Genomic DNA, 23,116 nt, shown 5'->3' on the forward strand with positions numbered 1-23,116 from the left:
GTCAACCTCGCATATGGGTACATTTTGCGTAATGTGTAACTTCTTGCCAAATATGTACTCACTTTGTTACACTACAAAAATGAGTCATTCCATGGCAGATGTGTGGTTTTTTTTTCCAACAACAAAAAAATAGTTTACCCTGCTTACATTATGTAGCTCAAGTGTCTCTTCAGGGAGACAGCCACAATCAATGACAAAGTCCTCATAGCAGTGAATAATTACACAAAGCAAGCATACTAAAACTAACAAAAGCCTCTGTGGATTTCACACTTGTCACTAATCTGCAAGTTGCTTAGCTTACACTCCCTCCATTACTTACTTTAAACACAAATTTATTTATGGGGCAAAATAAAAACAATTTAAGAAGTCTTCTTTGTATTTAAAAGTGAAACATTGTATTTAAAAACAGAATATTATTAAGTACTTTTACAGAGCCAGATACATTGTTTAATTTACATTCCAAATCAGCTCATGGAAAGACGACAATGTTACTGTTCCAGACAGCCAGTTTTGCACCCGATATGCGACCTGCACACATCAATTTTTACTGTGATTGAAAGACTCTGAAACAAACCAGAAGGGGTAAATGGTGTAACAATGATTATCTGTCATAACTGTGGAAGAATTAGTTTAAGTTTTCTACAAATAATTAGATTCCAGCAGGATGAATATGTTACAAATGTTTCAACACAACACTTTGTTGAACACCCCCAACTTTCTACTTCAGATATGATTAACTTTATCACATTTTCAACCAAAAGAATAATTACCTGCAATAGTTTCACTTAATAGAACAATGCTGCTATTCCTCAGAATCCAGCAGCTATGTTTCACTGTCCTCTGATTCATCATTACATCCACTCACTGACTCATTTTCTTCACATTCCTCTTCTTCCATGACTTCCCAGATGCCTTCTTCAAGGAACTTAATGTACACATCTTTTCCAGATGCTGGTACATAATGGCCACCAGAATGCACCATTTTTATTGGATTTAAGTAGTAAGATGTCAGTTCCTCACTCATTTCTTGTAAAACAGAGAAAAGTTTAACATTATTATTCAATAAAAGTGAAATTAAGTAATCATCAAACACAACAAAACAATTTTAACACAGAAAAATTTTAATCCAGCCTTGTTGCAGGGAAAAAAACAATACGAGTGATGAAAGAGCATAGAAACCTGAAAAATAGTTGAGACTTTCAAATTAACTAAGCCATGGCAGTGAATTTCATTTTCTGGCTTGCCCGTCAGAGACCTGTTTAATAGGACAAACATCTAACTTGGGAAAAAAAAAAGGCAAAAATAAAATGCAAAGATTTCTAAAATTTTAGACAGGTAACATTGCTTTGGCCCAACTGTAAACAGTCATCTGTTGTGGTGCAACAAGTCATATTGTCTTCAAGTAATTTGCTCACATGTGCATTCCTGATGAAATGTTTGTATGTAAGGCATAAAATGTCTAAAAGAAGGAAATTGTTTCTGTTGCCAGACACCTCATAATGGCCACATCAATGAGCAAGGATGCTGTGATGTTATACCAAGAGTAGATGTACATGGCCCTCAAGCAAAGGCAGCTGGTATGTGGTAACTGTGCACATGTTGCTTGCCTCACATTCAAGACAAGTTATTTTAACATACGACACAAAGTCACACAGGAAACCTGTGACATTTATGTAATACTGAACACATACTTACTGCTTTTTGCTCTCTAGTAATAAAGGCCACTTCTCTTAAAATTGTTGTAAACATGTAAATGAAGTTTAGAAAAGAAATATGATTATTAATTGCCAAAGATATATGTTCAGTATTTATGACGAGTTACACTTGTGACGGACTGAATACTTGTCTACATGATATCCCAGACATCAAGGGCAAAACTATACGAACAGGAGAGGATGATAAAATAAATATTTTGGGGTCAAGAACCAATGGTCATATACAGAAATTTCATTCAATATGTGTGAGGCATGTTGTTAAGAATTGTTTATATTTCATAGAAATATCATATCAACACTGGTGACAAAATCATGAAAACAATACATATTCATCTCTGATGTGTCCAAAGTAGAATTTACCAATGTTTACTGTCCATGAAAGTTTGTAAAAGATGGAACATTATTTGTAACAAGAACTTGCAGACGCACATGTAATGTGTGGGAGCAGCAAAATATAAAACCTGGAAAGCTGAATGAATGCACAAAGAGAGGTTCGCAGAGGGAGCACCCAAGCTGGAAGAAATTTATCGTCCCAGATCAGGCATAGGTAAAGGCTCTGAGGCGCAGCTGCCACAAAGATATTTAAAAAGTAAAACAATGTATTGCAGAATTTAAGTTATTCGGATGCATTTGGAATATTTCCCACATGAATTTAAATAATAACAGTCAACACTTTTCCGAATGTTGACAATGAGTGATGTTTTTCAAACATGTAGTAGCTAATATTCAGCCTGTACTTTGAAATGTCAGTTAGCTCCATGCAGCAGAGGACCGGGGCATCGCTTCTGCGGCGTACAGTTCTATGGGCTTGCTAAAGGCTCTGTTCATTCAGCCTCAGAGACTACTACCAATTGTCACATGATTTTCACATTCCACTGCTTACAACAAAAGGAACTCAACAGGGCAGCTGAACATTTGCTTTCAAATTCCTGTCTCTGTATATGTCATTACACTTTTATGGGTCATTAGTCAACAATTTTAATATTTTTAGAGTATTTTAAAGACAGAGTTTTGTTTCTGGCATTGGTAATTCTATCCACTGTAGGAAAGACATGCAAAGTTTGTAAATTTCTCATTAGAGTGCACTAGAATACAACTACATAAGTGGCACCATTTAGCAGGCATCTGAAGAATGATTAGAGGAAATAAACACATGAAACATGTCCATTACCTTTAATTGCTAAGAATTTCATTGCCTGATGATGGCTTTTGTGAGATAATGTGTGTTATTAGCAAAGTTTCTTTTTGTGAGTGAATTGTGCTCAAGCTCTTGGGTTGGTGGTTTGGTTGGTTGGTTTAAAAGATGGGGAAAGGGACAAAGCTATGAGGTCATCAGTCCAAGATCTTGGGTGTTTTATTTCTTGTGAATAACTGTAGCATACCGGAGTCTGAAAACAGCACAATACGAATCCAGTGAGCAATTTATTAACCAAAACTTTGGAACATGAGCTTAGGGCGAAGTAGAGTAACCTGGTTTGCCCAGGTCTGACCTGAATATCAATCAAAAACAGAACTAGTGCAAATCCAAAATCAGAATAAACAGAGATACTTCAATCAAGAAAAATACAACTTCCGTGATTCTCTGTTAATGTTTCTTTACTATCAGATAGCAAAATAAAAGGAATTAAAAATAAATGTTTTACAATGTGGTTGTACTGAACTTCAAGCACACATACTACCTGTTTTCCATAATTGTGCTTAAGCAACAGCAGATATTTGACCACTCATGTGTAATGGAACACCCAGGAACTTAAAATCAATATGAGGATACAGTAGTCAGCAATAGATGGGCTCTGTAGATATATCATTCGCTGTAAGTCCCCTGATCTTGTTACTGGTGCTGTATACTTTGTTTCTAGAGAGACTGGTCTCATTGAGCACCTGTGGAAATGAGTTCCTTCTTGGCTCACTCTGCAAAAGGTCAGCCAACACAGGAATCTGGGACTCATAATGCAAAAAGCAGTGGGACATGCCCTCTGCCTGGCCAACTGAAGGAACAGAGAGAAAACTTAAAAATTCTGTCAAAGAAACCAAAAGTTCATTCATGGATGGTCTTTCAAGAAACATTCTGGATGGTCAAGGACATAGGTTGAGATCGTGTAAAACAAAGTCTGAAGTTTATAAATGCCGGACAACAACTATCTTACTGAGGCGCCATTAGCGCCTCTTGCCACACATCACCAATCTGGGGTGTCACTTTATCTCCAACATTTGTCCTGGGTAATGTACCATGGCTTACACGGGTACAAAGTTATGCAAAGTCTGTCAAACAGATGACAGTCAAAGGTACTATGGGCACAAGAGCAGAAGCAGCACTGAAGTCTATTTCTCTAATGGAATTAAACAATGGAAAATCCAGGATAGGATAATGACAATATTATGAAAATGATAGTTGCTACTCATCATATAGCGGGGATGCTGAGTCGCAGACAGGCACAGCAAAAACACTGTAAAACAAAGCTTTCAGCCAAACAGGCCTTCATCAGAATAGACAATAAACACACAACACACTCACGCAAACACAACTCTCACACAGCTATCTCTTGCTTTGGCTGCCAGAGACTGTGTGTGTGTGTGTGTGTGTGTGTGTGTGTGTGTGTTGCCTATTCTGATGAAGGCCTGTTTGGCCGAAAGCTTTGTTTGACTGTCTGTGCCTATCTGCAACTCAGCATCTCCACTACATTGTGAGTGGCAACTATCCTTTTCATAGTATTGTCTCTATTGGAATTTCCACCCTGATTACAGACCTCAATCTGTCACAGTTCAGCATGACAATTATGTATAGAGCTCTGTATTTTTCACACATATGTTGCTATTATTTATTAAATATTTTTTCTTTTCTATTTTAATGTAACATCATGAAATAACAAGCTAGATGGCAAATAAAATAATCTTTTATGGTCTTTCAAGGCAAAGAACTTCATTTACCAACCCTATAAATGATTTTCTGGCCATTTCAGTTGATTTTAAACAAATAAGCAGCGAACTTGCTTTCCCAGTTCCATATTAACTTTTTACAAAATAAGTCATTCAACCTTCATACAGAAAGAATGTGAAAGTAGTGTTTTCGATCAGAAATTCAAATACAATTTGAATCACATAGAATGTGTTCCACATTGTGAACAGTGTTTTGTGTGTGTGTGTGAAACAGATTCTTTATAGGAAAGAAGGTAAAAGAGTTTGCAGGTACAAAAGACAACTGCAGTGCAACACGCAGAAAAATGTGTATGGATATCATGTTGAAGACAATCTGGGCTTTATGCAAAACATGTAAATAATGCTATAATTTTGCGCTTTTGAACTCTGTGAAGAAATCATCAAAACAATAAAGGAAATACACATTTTACAGAATGACACTTCTCTAAAGCCAATGCACTACAAAAGACTCTGTGAACATTATGAAGCAAATTTTGATACAGACAGCAGCACACTGCCCTTCAATCACTGTTTCTTTGCCCATATCAAATGAATCTGTTTGTTTACAAAACTGAAAGAAAACTTTACAAATTGTTATGTTATACAACCACTTCCCTGACTGCCCAATTGACAACCAATAGTCTCCACTCCATGTTTCTAGCTTTGAACTTAGGCATCACTATAATCTTCCAAGAAAGCAAGTAAGGTATGGAATAAACAATGTGGTGTACAGACCGACATGAAATTCTGAACTCGACACTGACTCCTCCTCTTTTAAAAGTGTACAATCAAAGCCACTGATATGGTTTAAACATTTTCTGGGAATGCAAACATTTGCAACACTTAGCAATTATTCATCAAAATAAATAATCTGCATTCAAACTTATGATGTAGACTCAGTACTGTGCACATTAACTCCACCACGTAGCTGAGTGACCACTGAAATGTATCTGCAATACTTCCCTGTTTTGTGCAACAGTCTACATTCCTTCATCCAGCATTATTCCAATGTATTTGGGTGTGCTCTTGACGCTATATGACATAATTTCCACCATGCATACAATGTGAAAAATGATATACAAGTTTATGAATAAAATGAAAATTTCTTATGCCACCCTGGAAGTGTAATTGTCAACCTAAGACAGATTCAGAAACTATGCAAAGAAAAACTAAAAGTCAAACTGGCAATATAATAGACTTGATGGTGAAATATCTGTAAGGGGCAGTCAAATTAAAATGAGACAAAATGGAAAAAAAGTAATTAAGCCATTTAGTATTTCAAAAGTGATCACCACAACTGTTAATACACTTTTCCCACTGTGAGATAAGACAGTCATTGTCTTCTTGGACAAATATTTGAGGTTGCCTAAGGGACTATGATTGTACATAGGCCTGGCCACATGTTGCCAACAGACTACACTACAGAATTTCTGCAGGGAAGCCCTTACACATCCTCTGTACCAGGGCCAGCCAGGGTATGCGAAACTTCATGTGGGCGAAGTGTGCAGGTCGCATGTGCGCCAAGGCTCTGCCTGTTTCGGCTTTGCTCATTCCTCCCCAGAATTACTTGGTACAGTGTGACATTTCATTTGTATAGTGGTGTGGCATTTGTTGGCTGGCATCACTCAATTCAGTTTAGCAGAATCATGGAGTCTGAACTGTTTACCCTTTGCTATTTGTTCATTGAATGAATGTTGACAGATCCAGTGGCTTTTTGCACAAAAGGAAGCAGTCTAACAATCTGTCATCCCTTTAAAAATGAATAGGAATGACAGAATAGAGGGATAAGAATTCTCAGTATATATTATGCAACTGCATAAGCAATGGGTACTGCAAATTTGCTATGAAATGATATTACAAAATCACACACAAAAAAATTAGTTGACAATGAAAGTGCAATAAATTACAATGATCAATAGATGGGATTCATTGTTCTGTACATGAAGAAGCAGTTTGAGCTAAATTTGCAGGCACACAGGATGTGCAGGAGTTGGTGGTTATAACAACAAAATTTCTGAACTCACATAAATTCTTTTCCTGTCAGTTGCTACTATTTTCAATGGAACTGAATGCAAAGTATGTTGGTTAAGTCAAGAGGCATGCCTGGAATGATGGTTTGATTTAAAATTCACTATTGTTAATATATTAAGGAAATAGGAGAGCAGGAATTAAAAGAAGTAAATCTGGAATGTATTGCGGACCTCACATTTCAAGTTGACTTGATTGCACATTGCGCCCATGGTAAGACACGGCTAAGTGAGGAACAATTAATTTCTGATTTGTTGTAAATGAATTTAAAAAGAATTTCACATTGTGCAAGGGGCAAATTCAGACAAAAAACTCCATTTCCCTGAGCTCACAGCCATTAAAGAAAACACCAGGTTTGAAAAATTCATTGTGGCTTTCAAAGAATTATGTGGATAATCTCCTAAATGTTTTGAGGACACTGCAATGTTACAACTATTTCTGAGTTGTTTTCGAGACAGTTTGCCATTTCAGTTGAAAGTGCCCCCGTGGGAGTGCAAACGTAACTAACTGGCCTGCAAGGTAATTCCCGTTTCAGTAACAAATCCTTCTGTTAAATTGTCCAGTACATCAACATTGCCTTCCTCCGGTACAGCTTCCATGTCTCCATAATGAGGTTGCAAAAGTGCCACAATATTTCAATTGATGTATTTTTGTGAAAGCCCTTTCTTGAAAACTAAATAAGTCACAATTATGTGGCAACCTGAATGTGAAAATCTATTAAACCGTTTGCACCTGTCGTATGCTGACAGTCTGTACCTGATAAAAATTATATTATGTCTTCAGTGGACCAAAAATTATTAAGTAGCACCGAAAATTTATTTATTTGTGATCTATGTTGTTGGGAAATATAAATTATAAAACCAAGTTGTATGCAGCACAAGTGCACAACCATTTAAATGTGGCATGTTCACAGTTTCCCACTGACCTCCTCCTTGCACTCAGACAATGTAGTGTGGCAGTGGGGGAAATGTGCAGCAAGGCTGAACACTATGGCACTCGTGCCCAGGTATGACTCATGAGCCAAATCCTTCGCCACCCTTGCTCTGTGCAGTCCCAAACTCTCTCCATGTGATTTTCACATTTTTGGAGCCCTGAAGAAAAAATTTCGTGGCTGTCAATTTGTTTTGGACGAAGAGGTGCACGCCTGGGTAAAACCATGGTTCCATAGGCAACTGCAAACATTTTTCCATATAGGCACTGACCATCTTGTCTAACAGTGGGATAAGAGTATTAACAGTTGTGGCAATTACTTACAAAATAATAAACAGTGTACTTACTTTTTTTTATGTCTGTCTCATTTTCATTTGACCACCTCTTATAAATTCAGAAGGAAATGCTAATAAAATGAAATGCAGAAAAACAATAAATTAATTACACATTCAAGAGCACAATTACCTTTTGGAATTATCTGATCTGTTTCACCATACACATGTAAAGTAGGAATCTTCACTGTCTTCAGGTAGTTCTTGTAGTGAGGAGAACACAATGATCTGAAGCCCGCTATCAAAATCGCAAATTTGAAAGAAAATGACAAACCTGTAAAGAAAATGAAAACAAAATGCGTTATATTAGTAACTAAAGATTACATTTGTCTGATTTGTGTAACTCAAGACTATTTCCTTACTAATACAATACAATCTTAGTAATTTAAAGTTTCTACAGCTACCAGAAAAACAATAAATGGACCAAAGCTGACCAACATTCATATAAATATATATTGTTAAAAAGAATCTATGCTTAAATCCCCAGCTTTCAGAATATTTAAAAATTCTGAAAGAGAGAAATCGAGTTGTCTTTTTATTTTACTTCATGAATTGTCTGTCCAGGTCTACTCATCCCTACATTAGCAGCTGATAAAAAGATGTCCATAATGGTTTTAAAATTCATGTTTCCATTTTCATTTTCTACTAGACATTAAATTGTTAAGTCATATGAATAAACATAGTTTATAGTCACTGTATCCACCGAAATTGTGCCTTGAGAATGCCACAGTCTGCATTGGAGCACATTAACACATATATGAGGGTATTTCGGAAAGTAAAGATACACCGTACGCCAGAGACACAGAAGAGTTTTGGTGAGCAAGTTGGCAACACTGGTGTTAACCTTGAACCGTTAGCTTTCTCCTCGCGGTCGTTCGGCAGTTGTACGTTGCTTCTGGTTGGAGTAGGTCATGTTTAAAATGGCTGCGCTGATTCAGAATCCCACCAAATGCGAAGTGCGCTCCGTCATACGTTTTCTTCATGCAGAAGGTCAGCGACCAGTGGATATTCACAAAGAAATTGTTTCTGTTTATGGGAGCATTATGAATTGACAAAATGTAACGAAATGGTGTCGTCATTTCTCTGAAGGTAGGACCGATTTTCATGATGAACAAAGAACAGGTCGGCCATCTGTGATCTTTGATGCCCTTCTTCGGAGAATGGAGGAAGCAATTCATGCGAATAGACGTCTCACATTGAAAGAATTGCAACAGATCGTAACGGACACGTCAATAACAACATCTTAATGACGTTGTGACTGTCAAGTTAGGGTACAGGAAATTGTGTGCACGCTGGGTTCCAAAACTGTTGATGGAAGAACACAAAAAGAAAAGGATGGGCTTTACACTCGACTTTCTCACATGCTATGCTGAAGCAGATGATGAGTTCCTTGATCACATTGTGACAGGTGACGAGACATGGGTTTATCACCATACACCTGAATTCAAGCAACAATCAATGCAATGGTGCCATTCGAATTCACCAAAAGCCAAGAAATGCAAAACGTCAATTTCAGTGAAGAAAATCATGGCTTCTGTTTTTTGGGACAGACAAGGCATTCTTCTGTTGGAATTTATGCCCCCTGATATGACAATTAATGCTGCTGCATATTGCCAGACTTTGATACGTCTTCGAAGGGCAATTCAAAACAATCACAGGGGAATACTGACAAGTGGAGTCCGCTTGCTTCATGACAACGCTTGGCCTTACACAGCACTCGTAACCAAAGCACTACTCAAACAATTCAAATGGGACGTATTGGACCACCCGCCATACGGCCCGGACCTTGCGCCCACCGACTTCCATGTCTTCGGTTACCTTAAGTCACATCTTGGTGGAAAATCATACCACGACAATGAAGAGTTCAAAGATGAAGTTGAAATGTGGTTCTGACAACAGGCGGCAACCTTTTATGACTGTGGGATACAAAAGCTTGAGCACCGACTTAACAAACGTTTGGATAACGGGGATGATTATGTTGAAAAATAACAAATAATGCAGTTAATAAGATGTAACTGACGTTTTCTAAATAAATGTTCTATTTAAGGACTGCAAGCCATTGTATCTTTACTTTTCGAAATGCCCTCTTAAATACAAAAACATGAGTTCATTCAAATGATAACTTGACAGTTAAAACAAATACCTTCTGAATTTGCATCATTTGCGAATTAAATTCATTCACATTTATGCAGAGAAATACTTAAAATGGGTTACACACAAGACTAGAATCTATGTACCAGTCAGTCACTGATGTAACTACAGCAGAGTAGATAGAGATATGAAAGTATTAGGAAACAGCTTATCGTACAATGAGAGAGACAGAAATAAGGAAAGTACAAAGGAAAAGTTTTGGAAAAAAGAAAAGAAAGCACACATACCAATGGAGGAGAAGTCAGTCACAAACCTCAATCACAAAAGTCACACAAAGAATAAAGTTACAAGCAAGAACGGAACATAATTTTTCTCTGTATTATCATTTAGAAACAAAGTTACATAAATAAGTTTCCATGAAAAGGATACTGCTACTCACTAAAGATGACACACTGAGTTGCAGACAGTCCCAACGAAAAGACTCTTATGCATTAAGCTTTCAGCCAAAGCCTTCCTCAGAAAAATGGAAACAAACACACACACACACACACACACACACACACACACACACACACACACACACAAACACACACACACACAAAAAAAAAAGCAAGCACACCTCACACACACAACTTCTAACACCAGCAACTATGGCCATAACACAACTGTGTCACATCGAGAAGAAAAAGAATTAGATGTGTGTTCATATTTGAAGGGAAAGTACACAAACAGATCTGTGGCACAGCCATGGGCACCTGAATGACACCCCCCCCCCCCCCCCCATGCCAACCTGTTTATGGACTATGTAGAGGAAACCCTCCTAGCTTCCCAAATCCCTGAACCCTTAATCTGGTACAGGTTCATTGATGGTATCTTCATGATCTGTACTCCGGGCCAAGACATCTTATCCTAATTACTTCACAACCTCAACATCATCTCTGTCATCCACTTCACCTAGTCCTCCTCAACCCGGTGTGCCACCTTCCTAGACATTGACCACCATCCCTCTGATCCATCCACATCTGTCCACATTAAAACACACAACTACCAACAGTACCTGCATTTCTACAGCTGCCATCCCTTCCACACCAAAAATTCCTTTCCTACCACCTGGACAACTGGGGATGGTGTATCAATAATGTCAAGCTGCCTTGCACAATATGCTGAAGGTCTCAAATAGGTCTTCACAGACAAGCGGCAACAGCCAACAGATTTCCTGTACCACATCCCTACACATCCCCAATCCTCCATCTACTTCCAAGAAGTTGGTACAAAGGGGTACCCCCCTTTGTCACCCATTACTACCACTGACTGGAATAGCTGAGCCACATCCTTTGTCAGGGCTTTGAGTATCTATCATCATGCTGTGAAATGAGGGAAATTCTACCCAAGATCCTTCCTACCACTCCTAAAGAGGTGTTCCATCACCCACTCAGCCCTAGCCCACCCCTATGCTGCTCCCAATCCCAACCTCTAGTCACCGGTACCATGTCCCTGTGGAAGATCCATTTGCAAGACCCGCCTATCAACCCTCCCAGTACTTCCCATTTCCGTCCTGTCACAGGCTTATCCCACCCCATCAGCAGCCGGGCCAATTGTGAAAGCAGCCAGGTCATATACCAGCTCTGCTGTAATCACTGCACAGCTTATTATACTGGTGTGACTACCAATCAGCTACCTGCCAGGATGAATAGCCATTGCCAAACTGTGGCCAAGAGCAAAGTGCGACACCCTGTGGCACAACATGCAGCTGCACATAACATGCCTGATTTCAATGGCTGCTTCTCAACCCGGTCCATCTGGATCCTCCCCTTCACCACTAGCTTTTCCGAACTGCACAGATGGGAGTTATTCTTAAAACACATACTCCACTCCTAAAATCATTCTGGCGTCAACCTACAGTCCCCACACGGTCCTATCGTCTCCTCCCAATTCACGCCCACTCTCATTGTGTGCCGCTCTCTGCCAATGCACCCACTGGTCTTTTCCCCTTCTCTGCTCCTCTCCTCCTACGCTCCTCACTCCCCCACACCCACCACCGCCACCCTCACTGTCCCACAGCCTCCTAATGTTGCAACTGAAAGCCTTGTCCTGCCACCTAGTCCCTGCATGTTCCATCAGGCAGCACTGACTCATCTTTCCCCACCCATACCGTGCTATTCCCCCCTTCCCTGCACCACTCCTGATTGCTGCTTCCACTCAATGAGACAATTACATTCTGGCCAGAACAGCCAGAGACAGCAGTCATTTATGCGTGAGGTGTGCTTGCTTGTGTGAATGAAAATGAATGTGTGTGTGTGTGTGTGTGTGTGGTGTGTGTGTGTGTGTGTGTGTCATTTTGTTTTCCTTTTGAAGAAGAGATTGGGTGAAAGCTCAAATGTAACAATCTTCATTCTGCCTATCTTTAACTCAATGTGTCATCTTTATGGTGAATAACAAACTATCCTTTTCAGAATATTGTTGCTTTCCAACCTGGACTTTACCTCCTTGATTGTATGTGTTTTGAGGTTCGTGTCTACAATCTACGTACACATCAACACATCACAGTGCTATAGCATGGTACTTGAGGAGACAAAACAAAATCGTACAGCCTGTTAGTAAAATAGTGCAATTCATTTATGGCAGCAGCAGAAATGTTGAGGCTGCATCAGTCCACCCTAACCAAATTCTTTAACCATCTGGATTGCTGATGACATTGTAATTCTGTCAGAGATGGCAAGGGACTTGGAAAACCAGTTGAACAGAACAGATAATGTCATAAAAAGTGGTCGTAAGATGAAGAACAACAAAAGTAAAATGAGGATAATGGAATACAATCAAATTAAATCAAGTCATGCTGGGGAAACAGATTAGGAAATGAGATACTAAAAGTTTTGCTATTTGGGCAGGAAAATAACTGATAATTGCCAAAGCAGAGAGGATATAAAATGCAGATTGGCAGCAGCAAGAAAAACATTCCTGAAAAAGGCAAGTTTTTTTAAGACTGAACACAAATTTAAATTTTATGAAGTCTTTTCTGAATGTATTTGTCTGGAGTGTAGCCTTGCATGGAAATTCAGACATGAAGAGAATATAAGCTTTTGAAGTGTGATGCTACAGAGGAATATTGACGATTAGATGGGTAGATCGACTGAACAATGAAGAGGTAATGTATTAAATTGGGAAAAAGAAATTTAGGGCACATTCTGTCTAAAAGACAGGATCAGTTGACAGGACACATCCTGAAACACCAAGGACACATCAGTTTGGCACTGGAGGGAACTGAGGGATGCAAAAATGGGAGTTAAAGACCATTGGTTGAATACAGTGAACAAGTTCAGATGGACATACATTGCACTCACTATGCAGATATGAAGAGGTTTGTACAGGATAGGTTAGCGAGGAAAGCTGTCTTTGGGGTGAAGACCAGATTAACAACAGAAACGACGACGGCGACGACGATGACGACAACAACAACACATGTCCTGTTACAACAATCAGTTCAAATATAATAAGTTGCTTTATTTATTCAAGGTTGTGTTCAACCCTATTTGCGAATTTTGCGAAGACACTGTTTAATCTGGAATGTAAAACTTCATGATAAAAAAACCCAATGGAGTGAAGCTATTAATTACGGAGCATTTTAGTATATATAGCACACGCAGACAGCAATGACAAAAGTCATTAGAAAAGCATAATGCTATTACAAAAATAAATGTATCATTTCATTCATACTGAAATGGTGGCTGACCACGTAGAGCTGAAGTATCAGTGGTCAAAAAAGCTGCATGTCTTCATAGCACTTTGTGGAAAGGATAAAAAAGGAGACAATGTTCTGAAAAATTAATTTAGACCTGCACATTCAACTACATCCCATTAAGACACATACTTTGAATTAATTATAAATTCTAGTATCATGCTTGGGGGAATTACAGCTATCTGTTGTGCAATGATGAGTAGGGCAGGTTTCGGGACTAACTGGTAGGTGAAAAACATCATAATTCTCTCAAGAATGATATTTTCTTTTCGGAAAACATGCACACCTTTTCTTTGGCACAGGAAGATACAGAGTGGAGAAAATGAAGTACGGAAGTTTCTACTTATACCAAGATTGTCATAGGGAATGTTACTGAGTGAAGAATATAAACTCCTCTCATGCAATGCTGGCAACAAGAGAAATATCTAGTGTATGTCACCTACAACTGTTAACACTGTCAAAAAGAACTAAGGTCTAAAGAGACCAGATAATAATCCAAAGGTAAATTTAAAAAGATAGGACAAGGAGCTCACTATTTAGTTTGGGAGGAATTGAGAAAACGTTCACACAAGAGCTGTAAATATTTATGTAGCAAAGATCATAAATGTGTGCACAGTGATGGTGCAAAAACTGAATGGACATCTCAAGCTCGAGGATTTTCTTTCCATTTGCAAAGACTGGGGATACTTGCTTCAAAAAACAAGGCTGGTGTATTTATTTATTTATCTATTTATTCACACAACATGTTCCACATTCCCATCATGAAGGACAGCCGTAGGGATATGGAACCAATCAAGTTCACATTACACAGGCACAGGCGGCCACCGCTTAGCTTAGTGCTAATCTACTAACACTGCTAATCTTGGGAATTAATTCTACATCACTTTATATGTGCATATGTAAATGGAAAAAAATCTGAAGGTATGAACTTTATGCATAGTTTTGCACTAATGAGCAACATTCAATGCAACTTAATTGCTCCTTATATGCCAAAGCAATATTACTGAAAACTCAGCATTGTGGCTCCAGTAGGATGCACTTTCTTGAATGTTTCTTCTTATCCGTTGATGTCTAGTGTCGTGTATGATGTGGCATACACCCTGTCCCTCTCATTTACTTTGGTTTCTGATGAAGAATGACAGGGAGTGGGCACCCTCACTGTTAACCAGGGGCTGATATTACACAGATATCCATTTAAATGTTGGGTGCTTTTGTGTTTGAGTAATGAAATTTGATCTGGCCGCACAAACCCATTGTGTAACTGCAAGTCCTTCCAGTCCCAGAGACAGCTGATGCCTATTTATATTCAATGTATGAAAATTGGGGGTTTGAGAAAATTTAAGGGTCATACAGAAATTAGTAATTATATTACACTATATATTATCAACAGACTTTATAAACATCTTGCATGAGCACACTAAATAAGCAAGAATCATTTCTCAAGCTAACTCAGGAAATTCTATTTGCTTAACATAAGCATTCATTAGAAATTTAATGCATAAGTTGTTGTTAGCAGACAACTTACATCCCCTTTCTTGCATGCCACACAACACACTGACAAAAGATGCGCCTTGTGAAAATCCAAGTAATCCATCAAAAGGACCATTTTCCTTAAAAGCATTTGTTATCACCTCCAAGCTTTTAGTGAAACCAATGCAAACGTCTGAAGGTTTCTTTGAATTAAATCCACTGTTCTCATCTGAGAACCACCAGCCATACTGTTCTGCAATGAAAAATAGCAATTTGAAACTACCAAAAGAATCAACAAAGCAACAAAATATGGAAAAAAATTATATGCTGTAGGCAAATCAGTTTAACATAACAAACTAAAGAATTACATTACATAAACTTTATTCTGGTCCGAGATAAAATGGCTACAGAGAGCAAATTACAGCATATTTTTCTTATTATTCTTCCATAGATAAAAACAGGAGACTCCATCCACAAGCAATTTAATTACACACACCTAATTATTAGCATGAAACACCACTTTTTGCCTACGTTACTGCAGTAATATATCATGATGTGGATTCTACAAGGCACTGAAAGGACTGAGGAGCTATCCTGATCCAAGATCTCTCAACATCCACCCACAACTCACAGAGATTGGTCAGAGTGCGCCAATGGCACACTTACCACTGCATGTGCAAACCACTGCCATGTACACCAAAATCTGTATCACTTATCTTTGCAGTGGTGCGAGATTTGATGTAGACAGCATTCATGAATCTTTACAAAGGGATATTTCAAACAGGAATCCAGAATTTTTGCTTTGGTTTTCATACCTCCAATTATAGTTGTTGTGCCACCTATGGGTATCTGGACACTTACTTGAGTGCCACTAGCAGTCTTTACATACAACCAGAATTTCCGGGTTTTGTGAGAGGTCTTTTGATAGGGTCTGCTGCTGTTATCATTGAAGGCTTTACATATTGTCCTTTTGACAGCCAAATGCATTTCCTGAAGCATCCCCATGTGTATACTCCCATGCTTTGTTTTACAATAAGAGCAGTTTCTTTACTGAGACTGTATACGGCTCAGGGTTAGCCCCAACCCCCTACCCCTCACCATCATGAGCTGATGAATTGTTCTACTAGGTACATATCTATCCAGTACTTGGTCAATTATTTTTCAAAACTTGAGCCATAGGTTCCCAATATACTATATTCAAGGTCCTCCTCCAGATATAACACTACTACCTCTTTATCTGATTTCCTGAACATTTAAATCTTCCTACTTGTTTCATTGCCTGTTTTACTTCATAATTGGTATTGTTACAACTGCCTCATGGTGACTGATGCTAGAGGTTTACTTGTTGTCATTACTACCAACACATTTCCATCATAAGTGTGCTTCTGTTCATTGAGTTTTTTGACCATGTGTGTGTATTTTTGAGACCTACAAGTCTACAGCACCAAATGCACTTCTGAAAAAAATTGTAACCATCAAATGTAAATTTAAGTGTTAAGGAGTATTTTTTAGGGTATTTGTATGGAGTGTGCTTGTATGGAATGGAAAAATGGATGATAAGAAGTTCAGACAAAAAGACAATAGAAGTTTTGAAATATGGTGCTAAAGAATAAAGAATAATGTTGAAAATAAACTGGGTAGATTGAATACCCAATGAGACAAATTTCACGGGGGGAGAAAGAAATCTGAAGCACAACTTGACTAACAGAAAAGATTGGTTGATAAGACACATCCTGAGGCATCAAAGAATCATCAATTTGGTAATGGCAAGGGGCGAGTGATTTATTTATTTATTTATTTATTTTATTTATTGATTTATTTCTTGTTCCGTAGATCCAGTTAGTGAGTCAATCACAAGGATATGGAACGTGTCAAATTGTACAGGTTTCAATTTAAACTTACAATAAATACAAGGGCAATTCAATGGCAAATTGTACATAGTTTAAGTAAGACATACTATAAATACAGTAACAGATACAATGTCAGCTAGATAACATAACAACCATTTAACAGAAAAAGGAGTTTCAAATAAAGGTTAAGGATAAGAGCACAAAGTTAAATCAGATATTAGGCCTACAAGAGTAAATACATTTACAGCCAATCTGTTGTTACAAAAAGTGTGCTAATGCCCAAATGCACAATAAAATCAATTGAACTACTTCTAGACACAATAAGTTTAGTGATGGCATACATTTTCTTTCAGATATTCATCCACAGTATAATAAGATTTCTCTGTCAGGTAATCTTTCAGAACTTGTTTAAATTTTGGCAGTTCTGTATGAACACATTTGATATGTAGTGGTAGAGCATTGAACAGTTTAATGCTGGAGTAGTAAACTCCTTTTTGTACCAGAGTGAGATGTTTCATTTCGAAATGTAGATTGTTTTTGTTTCTGGTGTCATAACCATGGAATTTACTGTTGTCTTGGTATATGGAATAATTTTTGCACACAAAGGTCAGCAAGGAAAAAATATACTGTGAGGCAGTTGTTAGGATACCTATCTTCCGAAACAAGTGCCTGCAAGAGTGTCTTTGATGGACCCCACACATTATTCTGACTGCTTTTTTTTTGGATGGTGAAAACTTTTTTTGCAAGTGGTTGGTTCCCCCAGAATATGATAGCATGATATGAGTGGAAGTAGCCAAAGTAGGCAACCTTAATAGTGTCAACTTCAGCCACTGAAGAAATTACCCGTAACGCAAATGTTGCCGAGCTAAGTTTTTTACATAGATGAAGAATGTGAACTGACCAATTACATTTACTGTCTATGTAAGCACCCAGGAATTTTGTATCTTCAACTTTCTGTATTGGTTGATCTCTACATTTTATGTTAATTTCATCGGGATTACTTTGTGATGTATGGAACCTCATATAATGAGTTTTATCTGCATTGAGTGAGAGACCATTTGAGGAGAACCAATTTAAGATGTCATTAAAAACAGTATTTGTAGTTTGCTCAAGATCACGATCAATCAAATCGTCAATTAGAATTGTGGTATCATCGGCAAACAGGGTAAATTTGCTGTTTGTCTCAGAACAAAGAGGAAGATCATTAATAAAGATGAGGAAAAGCAGTGGGCCCAAAACGGAGCCTTGAGGCACACCACACGTTATCGTGCCCCATTCAGATGAGGCAGGCTCCCCTGAAGAGGCATTTAGCATTACAGTCTGCTTCCGATCCTGTAGATATGATTGTAGCCACAAGCCAACAGTACCACCTAAACCATAGTATTCTGCCTTTTTCAAAAGAATTTGGTGGTTTACACAGTCAAAGCCTTTCGTAAGATCACAAAAAATACCCACTGGAGACATTTTTTTTGTTAATGGCTTCCAAAACTTGGTTGCTGAAAGAGAATATTGCCTGTTCAGTACAAAGACCGGCACGAAAACCAAACTGATTTTTGCTTAAGATACTGTGGAAGTTGAGATGGTCTACAATCCTCCTGTGCATGAGTTTTTCTAGAATTTTCGAGAAGGTAGTTAATAGGGATATTGGGCGATAGTTTGTAACAATGCTTTTATCACCTTTTTTAAAGAGAGGAATCACTACAGCCAACTTAAGTCTGTCAGGGACAATCCCATCTTGTAGGGATGCATTGTATATATTGCATAAGGCGGGACTAACAAATTTAAAACAGTGTTTCAGTATTTTACTAGAAAGATTGTCCACACCAGCAGAATTTTTATTTGTTAATGATCTAATTACTCTTATGACTTCGCTTACAGTAACTGGAGGTAAGGATAACTGTGGGATTCTGTTGCTAATAGCTTTCTGTAGGAGGGACAATGATTCTTCCATAGAACCATTACAGCCTGTCTTCTCTGCTGCTCTCAAAAAGTGGTTATTAAATATTTCTGCAACCAACTCAGGTTTCTTTATGACACTGTCCCCTGTTTTAATCTCTACCTGAGACATGTTCCCTGTTGTCCTGCCAGTTTCCCTCTTTATTACATTCCATATAGTTTTAATTTTATTTTCTGAGCTTTCAATTTCTGATTTTATGCACATACTTTTAGATTTATTTATAACCTTCTTGAGAATTCTACAGTAAAGTTTGTAGTGTTGTCGTTTCTTTGGATCATTACAAGTCCTGAGAGAACTGTATAACATCCTCTTTTTTCTACAAGATGTTATTATCCCTGTAGTGATCCAAGACTTCTTGGCATTGCCTATATGACTATTTCTAACTACTTTTTTGGGAAAGATGGACTCAAATACAGACATGAATTCATTTAAAAATGAATTGTACTTTTTGTTTACATCTGTTTCCCTATAAACTGGGCTCCAATCTATCTCTTTTAGGGTATCATTGAATTTTTTAAGGCCCTGTTCATTTATTATCCTAAAAGATTTCCAAGAATGCTCGGAACTGTTGCACTCACTGATGTAATTGAGCCTTAGCAATTGACCACCATGATCAGAAAGGCCAAGGATTGGATGTACAGTGATCTCATTGCATTTAGACTTATCTATAAATATATTATCTATCAGACTTTTACTGTTAACAGTAACCCTAGTTGGGAAATCTACTATTGCCATCAGATTATAAGACTCCGTTAAATGTACTAAATCAGCTTTACTATTGCTCTCTTTTAGGAAATCAACATTAAAGTCACCAGTAATTATCAAGTTCTTGGACTTTGAGTACAATATGGATAATAAAGAATCTAAGTGCTTAAGAAATACATTCAAATTCCCTGAGGGAGATCTATACAGTGCTAACACTACAGCCGTGAAGTCATTTACAGTAATCTCAACACCACATACTTCAATTTGTTGCTCTATACAATGGCTCTTTAAATCTAATGCATTGTAAGATATGTTGTCTTTTACATAAATTACCACTCCACCTTTTTCCATGATGGTTCTAGAGTAATGTGCTGCCTGACAGTAACCACTTAGCTGTAACCTTTCAATATCTTTCACATGATGTTCACTAAAACATAATACATCAGTATCTTTTATTCCTTGTGGTTCCTCTAACAGAACAGTAATGTCATTTACTTTATTACCAAGTCCTCCCACATTTTGGTGAAAAATCGTCATTTCTTTGGAATTAGAGACAGATGTAAACTTTTGCCTAAAAAATTATCTGTAGCTACAGACACAGTACGTTCATTACTAACAATTTCCTGAAACATTTGAGTTTGAAACCGAGTCTGACTTGATGGCTGGAGCCATTTAAGTGCGATTCGTTCCAACTTTGGGGTACATTTGTGGACTTCTTCCAATATTTTTGTTTTTAAGAGGGTACCTAATGCTTTTTTTTCTGATCTGTTCAGGTGCATACCGTGTCTTGTAAATAATTCTCGTCCAAAACTGCTTATATCTACAACACAAGTATTGTTAAAATGTGTGTGTGTGGGGGGGGGGGGGGGGGGGGGAGGAGGGAGGGGAAAAAGGAGAGGGAGGGGGTAGGAGGGAAGAAGGAAGGTGTAAAAATGATAGAGAGGGATCAATACTTGAATGCAGTAAGCACGTTCAAATGGATGTATGATGCAGTAGTTATGTAGAGACGAAGAGGCTTGCACAGTGCACAGGATACGCAGTAAAGGGAACGGCATCATATCGGTCTTCCGACTGAACATCAGAACACCAGCACATACTGCTAATACTTGTCTGTAACTGCATATTTCTGTCAAATTATTGGTCAAGTTGCTTTGGAAATCTGTTTTCTGTGTAAACTAACCCACACTAGATCAAAGTCTACAAAGAAGCAATTGATTACCCAGCAAATACAGGTACTGTATAAAACAAAAATTAACTTTATCTGTCAGCCAGAAGCAGCTCTTTTGTTGATCCATTAGCCCATTACAAGACATACTGCAAAATATTGAAGACAATAATAGGGACATCAAATGCATAACAAAAAAAAAGATAATCACATCAAATAACAAGATAAAGACAATATGGCGTATAGTGAAGGTGGTGATTGGTAGATCCAGACATGAAAAGGAACAGGTAGCATTAAGAGTAAATGATACATTGATAATGTGTATGCAGTGTTGCAAAACTTTTTAACAACTGTTACTGAAAAGATGGAATTGTCACATTCAGTAAATGCTGCCATGAAATATTTCAGGCCAGTCATTGCAAATAACTTCAGTACTATGAATAAAACCCCTACTTCACCAGTGCAAATAAAGTCCAGCATAAAAATCTTTAAAATCAGAAAAGCTCAATTGGTTATGATAAAATATCAACAAAGTTAATTAAAGTGCATTTTTGGGATTAGTAACTCATTAAGTTATCAATGTAACTAGTCTTTTAGCAGTGGAACTTTATTTGAATGATTTAAATTTGTCAGAGTTGACTATCTGTTTTAGATAGGAGATAAAGAAACACTGTAAAATTTCTGCCCAATTTGATTTTTACGAGCATTCTTTAAAATTTTCGAAATGCTACTATCAAATCAGCTTCTTAACCACCTGACAACAACAAAATATATTATCAAACTCACAGTTCAGATTTCTCATGGGTTCTGATATTGAGAAAGCTATCTATAAATACAGCATGAACGTACTTAATTCATTAGACAATAAATTAGAAGCTACTGGTATATTCTGTGATCTGTCAAGGGCATTTGACTGTAAATTACAATTTCCTTTTACATAAATTAGAATATTATTGTGTAACAGGAAATGATGCAAAACGGAGCAAATTCTATTTCTCTAACAGGAAATAATGGGTGTCATTAGAAAAGAGACATGTACTGAACTATCAGATTAGTTGATTGATTTGGGGGAGGGGATCAAACGGTGAGGTCATTGGTCCCATGAGATTAGTGAAGGATGGGGAAGGAAGTCATCCACACCCTTTCAAAGCAACCATTTGCCTGTAGTGATTTGGGGAAATCACGGGAAACCTAAATCGGGATGGCTGGACACGGATTTGAACCGTCGTCCTCCCAAATGCGAGTCCAGTGTGCCACCTCGCTTAGTGTACTATGAGACATTATCCAACTAGGAACTAATTACATGTGTTATCCCCCAAAATTCCATCTTTGTCACCTTTTTTTTTCTTGTGTATATGAATGACCTTTACCTGTGACATTACCAGATGCCAAGTTTGTTTTGTTTATAGATTATACAGACATTGCAATAAATAGTGAATCAAGTTTAGCCTTACAAAGATCAGTAATAAAATTTTATGAACATTAATAAATGGTTCCTAGCTAATTCTTTGTTATTTAACTTTGAAAAAACACACTACCCATAGTTTGGAACTTGTTAGAGGTTTCCCACCACTATATGCCTAAATATGACAGGTAGAAGAAGTTAACAGCACTAAATTCTTGAGATTGCAGTTTTATAATAAGTTCAACTCACATGAGAATACCACAGAATTGCTGAAGCACCTAAACAAATCTCTATTTACAATGTAAGTGCTGTCAGACATAGATGATATAAAAATAAAAAGCTAGCATATTATGCTTACTTTCATTCCATAATGTACAGGATTATTTCTTGGGGTAGCTCATCACACCAAGCTAAAGTTTTCCAGGTCCAAAAATGTATAATAAGAATTATTTATAGTGAAATCAACAACATTATGCAGAGGCCAGTTTAGGAAACTAGGAATACTAACTACTGCTCCCCCAATATTTTTATTCTTTAATGAAATTTGTCATTAAAAATACCTCTATTTTTCAAACCAACAGCTCAGTTGATGGGAATCAATACTATGAACAAGAGTAACCTTCAGAAAAATTTAAAGTCATTTACTTTGGTCCAGAAAGATGTTAATTATTCAGGAACACACATTTTCAATAACTTGCCGGGATCACAAAAAGTTTAACTACAAATAAGGTTCAGTTTAAGAGGAGGCTTAAGGACTTATTAGTGGGCAACTCCTTCTATTCTACTGATGAATTTCTTAGTACAATCTACTAATGT

At 37.5% G+C, this 23,116-nt stretch overlaps 1 protein-coding gene across 2 annotated transcripts in view; it reads right to left on the minus strand.

The window, feature by feature from the left end:
* Nucleotides 1-358: 358 nt before the first annotated feature.
* The window catches only part of LOC126188276 (esterase OVCA2), a 41,188-nt gene continuing 18,430 nt past the window's right edge, over nucleotides 359-23,116 (minus strand). Inside the window, exons 3-6 of one of the 2 annotated variants that reach the window (XM_049929858.1) lie at nucleotides 15,274-15,471; nucleotides 8,055-8,195; nucleotides 771-1,026; nucleotides 359-563 (exon numbers count right to left, since the gene is read on the minus strand). In XM_049929858.1, coding sequence (XP_049785815.1) covers nucleotides 824-1,026; nucleotides 8,055-8,195; nucleotides 15,274-15,471 — 542 coding nt within the window. In that variant the 3' untranslated portion in view covers nucleotides 359-563; nucleotides 771-823. The remainder of the gene's footprint in view (nucleotides 564-770; nucleotides 1,027-8,054; nucleotides 8,196-15,273; nucleotides 15,472-23,116) is intronic. The other variant, XM_049929859.1, reaches the window with a different exon arrangement.

The sequence above is a fragment of the Schistocerca cancellata genome, chromosome 5 (genome assembly GCF_023864275.1).
Source record: "Schistocerca cancellata isolate TAMUIC-IGC-003103 chromosome 5, iqSchCanc2.1, whole genome shotgun sequence".
Taxonomy (NCBI): Eukaryota; Metazoa; Arthropoda; class Insecta; order Orthoptera; family Acrididae; genus Schistocerca; species Schistocerca cancellata.